General features: G+C 46.3%; 1 protein-coding gene across 1 annotated transcript; it reads right to left on the bottom strand.

Moving 5' to 3' along the window:
* Positions 1-774: 774 nt before the first annotated feature.
* LOC107540133 (melanoma-associated antigen B16-like) lies at positions 775-1,752 on the bottom strand. Its single transcript, XM_016216826.2, has one exon. The coding sequence runs from the start codon at positions 1,750-1,752 to the stop codon at positions 775-777; it is 978 nt and encodes a 325-aa protein (XP_016072312.2).
* Between the last annotated feature and the right edge of the window lie 5,183 nt (positions 1,753-6,935).

Here is a 6,935-nt window from a genome sequence, read left to right on the forward strand (position 1 = left end):
ACGTTATTATTATAGAATTGCTGATTCTGTAAGTAAAAATTATAACGGAAATTCCCTACAACTAATGTGATTTCCAAACAGCAAAAGTTCAAGAAAGTTTGGGGAATAATAAAAACAGTGAGTACAGGATCTAATTTATTGAGATTTATTTCTTAAACATACACAAACAAGTTAACCAAATTCAAGCATATATCATTCACTTTTATAAAGCGAGTTAACCAAATTCAAGCATATATCATTCACTTTTATAAAGCAAAAATAAAAGGCATAAGAAATTGACAATATTTTACTTGAGCTCTATTTCTTGAACCTAAGAAATTTTAAATTGACAGTCTTTTACTTGAGATCTTTTTCTTGAACCCAAGTATCTTAAAAGATTTCTTTCACATTTCCAGTAAATGCCTATAGCAATGCAATGTTATCTTACTCCAGGTGACAATATGAGATGGATGGTTTCACAATTTAACAAAAGCTCTTATTATGAAACCTCCCTAGAGCATTGACTATGTTACCAGTATCATTCATAAACTTGGACATTTTGAAGCTACTTAAAGTCTATACTAAAAAAACAATATTTAAATAATACATATGTCAACAAATTAAAGAATAAATTTTCAAGTTACACATATCAAAGAGGAACACAGGCAAATATAGTGTGTTCCTTTCAGCCCCATTGCAGACCTAAATTCTATGAACACGAACTGCCTCTCAAACAATGCAGGAGGAAACTATCCCTGACTTCCCTAGGTGTGGGAGGAGCAGCCAGGACTGGCCTTAGAACTGGCAGTGGCCACGGAAGTCGATAGCTGTGGCCGAAATTCTGGATCGGGCTCTCTCTTCTTCATCTTGCAACGCCTCCTCATACTGAGATGGGAAAGAACTTGGGACAGTCCCATGAACCTTGGCCAGGAACTCTAGGACTTGCATCTTGGTGGTTTCAGCGTGGGCTCTCGGGCCCCACAGAAATTCAAACTGTGCAGGATCACTGTTGGGTACCTTCTGGTATTTCAGGTATTCTTCCTCCACGAAATATTTGGTGATGAGCTTCCTGGGCTCTCCAAAGATGTAGTGCTTCTTCCCAGGATATAACCCCATCACACTCATGACTTCCCAGATTTCTTCTTCAGTGGCATGGTTATCCTTCATGAAGATCGCACCCAGGATAAGTATCAGGATGCCGGTCTTAGGCACACCAATTTCACCATGCAGCATCCCATCATAGGTGAGGCCCATTTTGATGAGGATGGCATAGCAGTGGTTGGTGGGATCCACTTCCTTCACATCAAGACCAAAGATTATCTCCATACGTACAGAGGCTCTCAGGAAGACCTCAGTGAAGTAGCCCTCATATTCTTTGCTAACTATCTTCAACATCTCTGCCTTGGTTATTAGCTCTTTCATTTGATACTTGAACAGCAGGAAATTTACCAATGAAGCCACATTTTCATCTACAGCATCTATGGGCACATTCTTGGGGTCTGGAACTGCCTCTAAGGAGCTATCCTCCTCCTCCTCCTCTTGGCTACTGGAGCCCTCACCAGACTGGCTGAATGAGGTGACTCTGGTGACAATTAAGGAGGAGCAGAAACTCTGAGGACTCTCAGAGGTACTGGGGATACCAGCATCAGGAGCCTCCTTCGAATCACCAGGCAGAGCCTTGGATTCCTGTGCAACCTCCAGGCCCTGGGTCTCATCGTGGGTCTGAAGGGGTTGATCAGGTGAATACTGTGGATTCTTCTGATGAAAAGACATGACAACTCCTGTGGGTGGTGGTAACCAGAAGTGTGAACAGAAAGGCAATGGGGAATGACTCCCTAAGGGAAAAAAGGAAGATGTGAGTGGCCTCAACTGCTAAACTCAACTGTGGTGGCTCTGATAAAAGTCGCTTCCAATAGTATTGTCAAAGCCCCGTGACAGCCTGGCCAGGCTTGGCTCAGTGGTTGAGCGTCGACCTAGGATCGAGGAGATCGAGGTTTGATTCCCAGTAAGGGCACATGCCCGGGTTGTGGGCTCGATCCCCAGTCGGGGGCGTGCAGGAGGCAGCCAATCAATGACTCTCTCATCATTGATGTTTCAACTCTCCCTTTGCTCTCTTAAATCAATAAAGACATAAAAAATAAAAGCTCCCTGACAAGAGAGCTACAGGGCCTCACACATCACCTGATCCTCCTGGTTGCTGTGTCCACTAGGGACATGAAAGAGAAATACTTAATGGTCTTCAGGGTACAGCTGGTCAAGCCAGGCTGAGGATTCTTACGGATGACATCAGGCAGGTTTAACTGGTCTCTGTAGAGCCATTTGTGTTCTGGGGAATATGGTCCCTTCAATCCTCACTCAAGTTCATTACTGAGCCATCCCACAGGGCCTGTGCCATATCCCTCATGCTAAATATGCTGCCCCCTAAGAAAAAGTCACATCTCCTTTCAGTCCTTCTGTGCCTACGGAACCTGCACTGCCTGTTCACTCTACTGCTGACCTTCAGACCAAAACTGCCATCTCCCTAGACCCCAGTGTGTAAAGTGAGGTGTTAAGACTACTAGCCATCCACACAAACAAAATAAAAACAGAAACAGACTCATAGATACAGAAAATAGTCTGATGGTTGCCAGAGGGGAGAGAGGTTGGGAGACAGGGTAAAAAATATGAAGGGACTGAGTAGTTTGGTAGTTACAAAACTGTCATAGGGATGTAAAGTACAGCATAAGAAATACAATCAATATTGTAATCTTGCCTGGCCGGGCGTGGCTCAGTGGTTGAGCATCGACCTAGGATCCAGGCAATTGGGGTTTGATTCCCGGTCAGGGCACATGCCCGGTTTGCGGGCTACGTAGCCGATCAATGACTCTCTCATCATTGATGTTTCTATCTCTCTCTCTCCCTCTCCTTTCCTCTCTCTGAAATTAATAAAGATATGTTTAAAAAAATAAAAATAAAAAAATTAAAAAAATTTAAAAAATAAAAATAATAGGTATAGAACGTTTAATAATAATAATAATATTGTAATTTCTATGTATGGTGCCAACTGGGTACTGAAAATATCAGGGGGAACACTTTCTGAAGTATATGATTTTCTAAGCACTATGCTATACACCTGAAACTAATACAAAATAATATTGAATGTAAACTGTAATTGAAATAAATGAAAAGTAATAAAGGAGGATGCTGGAGGATTCAGAGTGAGAAATGAGAGCAATGTGATGATGGAAGCAGAGATTATAATGATGCTGCCACAAGCCAGGGGATGCCAGCAGCCTTTGGAAGCTGGAAGTGACACGTAACAGATTCTCTCCTGGAGCCTCCAGAAGGAACCAGCCCTGTAAACATCTTGATTTGAGCCTGTGAGACTCATTTCGGACTTCTGCTTTTGAAAGTCACTAAATTTGTGTTAATTCATTACAGCAGCAATAGGAAACTAATAATTGGTCATACTTTCTTACCACTGTTAAAAAATACTTTCGAAAAACCAAAAAACTTGGCTATCATACAGATATAAAAGCAAACACAAGCTGGAGATTTTATTTAACTCATGAGAAAAACAGGCAGATGTTTTAACTGGTTCAAAAAAGTCATGCAGAACAAATGTATACAGAGTAAAGAATGTTGAAATGAACCTACAAAAGGAGCTCAAACTTTTTTTCACTGAGGGAGTAAGGAAAGTCAGTTTCTACCAGATAGGACAGAATTTGCACGTTAATCAGGTTCCATGCTGGGTGTTGGTGAAAAACTCTGCCAGAGGGCTCAGGCCTGAGCTGGTTTGTAGAGAGAGCTCACTAGAGGATGAGGTTGTGCTGGAACTGGCCCCTAAGGCCAGCCTAACAATAGCCAAGAATTTCACTGGAGAGTGCTGGTGAGACAGAGCTGGTCCACAGGAAGAGGTCCACTGAATGGCAGGGAAACTTCCCAGAGAAAGAATACCCTGGGCCTCCTACATGCCGATCTGGCAACTGCACATTCACCCAAATATAAGTAACCAAAAGTGAGGTAAAATGGTGAGGAAAATGCTTAAGCTTTGGAATGCTATTTACTGTTCTACAACTTACTTTTCTCACTTAATAATATACTGTGGGCATGTATCCTTGCTTGGGGGTATAGATCTATTTCTTCCTCTTAGTAGCTGCAAGGCATTCTATTGTACAGATGCCTTATAATTTAATTTACTAATTGCTTACTGTTGGACAATTAGGTTTCTAAGTTTTCACTACAATAAAAAAATGTCAATTATATTTTAATTGAAAAGTTGCAATAGGCATTCTTTTATTATCTTTAAAAACAATGCATATGCATAGAGAAAATTCTGGAAGGATATACGCCAAAATATCTATACTGGTTTTCTTTGGAGGTGGGGTTTTTTGGAGAATGTTCTCTTTCTACATCACTCATAGCTGCACTGTTAAAACTGTTTCTTACAAGCATGTATAGCTTTTTATAATCAGGAAATACAAAATATATTTTGATATTGAAAATAAGTACAACTTAATAAAAATTGTAAACTGCAAGAAAAGAAAAAGAAGACTACTACTAGCCATCCTTGTCTGAAACATCCCAGGGATGACGAAAGGGGCAGGTAGGTACCATGGAGTCCTATCTTCATTCAAGCAGATGGTCAGCTGTTAGCTCAAACAAGGTCTATACCTTGAAACTTGACAGTGTATGACACTCCTCCCCTCTGCTAACTTGATGCCGCTCCCTCACATTAAACATTTCTGTCCCTGTGATCACTGAGGATCAATTAAGGGGGTGTCACATCCACAGTTTCCCAAGTGTGATAGTAGGGCAGGGCTCTGTTGAGAACATTCTGTTCTAGAGAGGGTGTCCCCATCAGCCTCACTTAGGGTCCTTCCCATGACTAATTATAAATACTGAGATCAGACACCACTTCCACAGAACAATGATCTTCACCCATAGTTCAAGGCGCAGGATGTAAGGTGATATCTCAGCCTCGCAGCTCTGCCCAGAGCCTCCCAGGGACAACAGCAGGGCTCAGCAGAGTTATTTTGGCTCCTGACTTTTGGGATGGGTGGTTTCCTCAGCTCTCATTCAAGGTCTTTGCTTTGGCTACTGGTCAGACCTCAGTGCCCAGCTTCTGATACCTAAAGCCACCCCTTCCAGAAAAGGCTAATTCTCATTGAGACGCTGAGAAAAAAGACATGAGATGGTCTTGTCATGGGGTCTTTACCTGGAAGTCTGGCATGGCCTGGGACTTCTTTGTTCCTGAGTCTGCCCATCACAATAAGGCCTCACTTCCCAGTGAACACCATGGAAGAGTGATTGGTTGTCTCATCTCACTATCAAGGCTCAGGATCTCCCAAGGGTTCCCTGAGACCCGTGGGACCATCCTTGTATGTGGTGAGTTAGCCCTTCAGACCAACTCAATGACACCTGCCAGGGCATAGGGCTCCTCCTGCTGAATAACCTATTCAGCACAAATTCTTCACCTTCCGAGACCCAGAGTAGCAAGGGAGGGGTGGCCTCTGGCTGCTATTCCTTCCCTGGGCACTCAGGACTAACAGCAGGGAAAGGGCTCTGTGGGGACCCCTGTGCCATGGGTTGGTTAGTCCCACAGCCCTCGCATGCACTCAAGTTGATACAGGACGGTCATGTGCCCGCTGCCCTCTATTACGTCAGAGGCCACCTTCCTACTGAGGTCCCGTCTCTCTGAGAACCCAAAATAGAAGTGAGGAGACACCTCACACACAGGACTACCAGGGCTGACAGAAGGGACTAGACAGCGAGTCACCCCCTCCGCCCTGGGTGGGGGTTGGTGGAACCCTAAGAATGTCCCGCGGTTCTCCTCGGACCTCCCGCAGGGCCCGAGACTCCCTCCTTTGCTGACAGGACATCGCCTACCTCAGCCCAGGCCTCACATCCCTCAGACCCCGGAGACCGAAATCAGTCAGCGAAACTGCCAGCCACCCCTGCTAGGGGCCTCCCTAGGCTGAGGGAGGGACCCAGCCTCAGGGAGGCCGCCATTATGTGGGGAGGGTCGTCCCCGAACCCTACGTCCTCACTCAAGGGCCTTTTCGTGACGACTGGTGGTCCAAGACCATTCACCCACCCCAATACCCACGCCCGCCTCACCCCTACACCCAACGGCCACATCATCTCACCTCCCGCTCCCCCACTCCACCCCACCCCCACGACCACAGAATGGCCGCCCCTCAGCCAGCTCGCCAAGGAGAAACTGCGGGGTAGGCTATCTCACAGCTCCGTTAGGGTCCTCCCAGGGACGGGTTGGGGCTCCTATCTAGTGGGCTCCCTCCTGTCTTTAGTGGCCGCTGCCATTAGTCCTCATTTTAAGTCTCACCTGACACCGGGCAGCAACGGGACTCTCGCCTCAGCTCTGTGGAACCTGCCGCGCCTCAAATGGAAGCTCTCGAAGCCCTCGGAGTCTGAAGGCGGAAGTCAAGGGGCAGCACTTCCGGTTCACGCCTCCTGAGGCTGCAGGGTCAACCGCAGGGGAGGGGCTTTGCACACCCACCTCCCACTTCCGGTTGAGTTTCAAAATGGAGGCGGTTGCGGTTCTCTGAGCACAGTCCTCGCTAAGCAGTCTCTTAGGCTCTGGATTCCTCCCTCTGCTGAGCCAGCGTCGTGCCGACATCCTCAGGTCCCTGAGAACTCGGGAGAGTAACTGATGGGGTGCCTTAGGCCAGGGCTCTGCCTGGGCCTTGAAGGGATGGCAGCAGGCGCTGCCCCATCTCCGTGTGACCCCCCCCCCCTTTATTTTCCGGCGTTCGTCTCCTCTGTCATCTCTCATGGGGCCTCTCTCTTTTTGGCTCCGTTCTCGTGACCTAAGGCTTCCTGGGAAATGCCACATCCCAGCGAACCCTTGATGAGTTTAGTTACCGCAACCCTTGCAGAGCCTGGAATAAGTCGTGTCCCGGCCTTCATGTCAAACGATGAAGTCAGAGCACAGGGCGGGCAGGGCCCAGGGCAGC

This window comes from Miniopterus natalensis, chromosome X, assembly GCF_054644295.1.
Source record: "Miniopterus natalensis isolate mMinNat1 chromosome X, mMinNat1.hap1, whole genome shotgun sequence".
NCBI lineage: Eukaryota > Metazoa > Chordata > Mammalia > Chiroptera > Miniopteridae > Miniopterus > Miniopterus natalensis.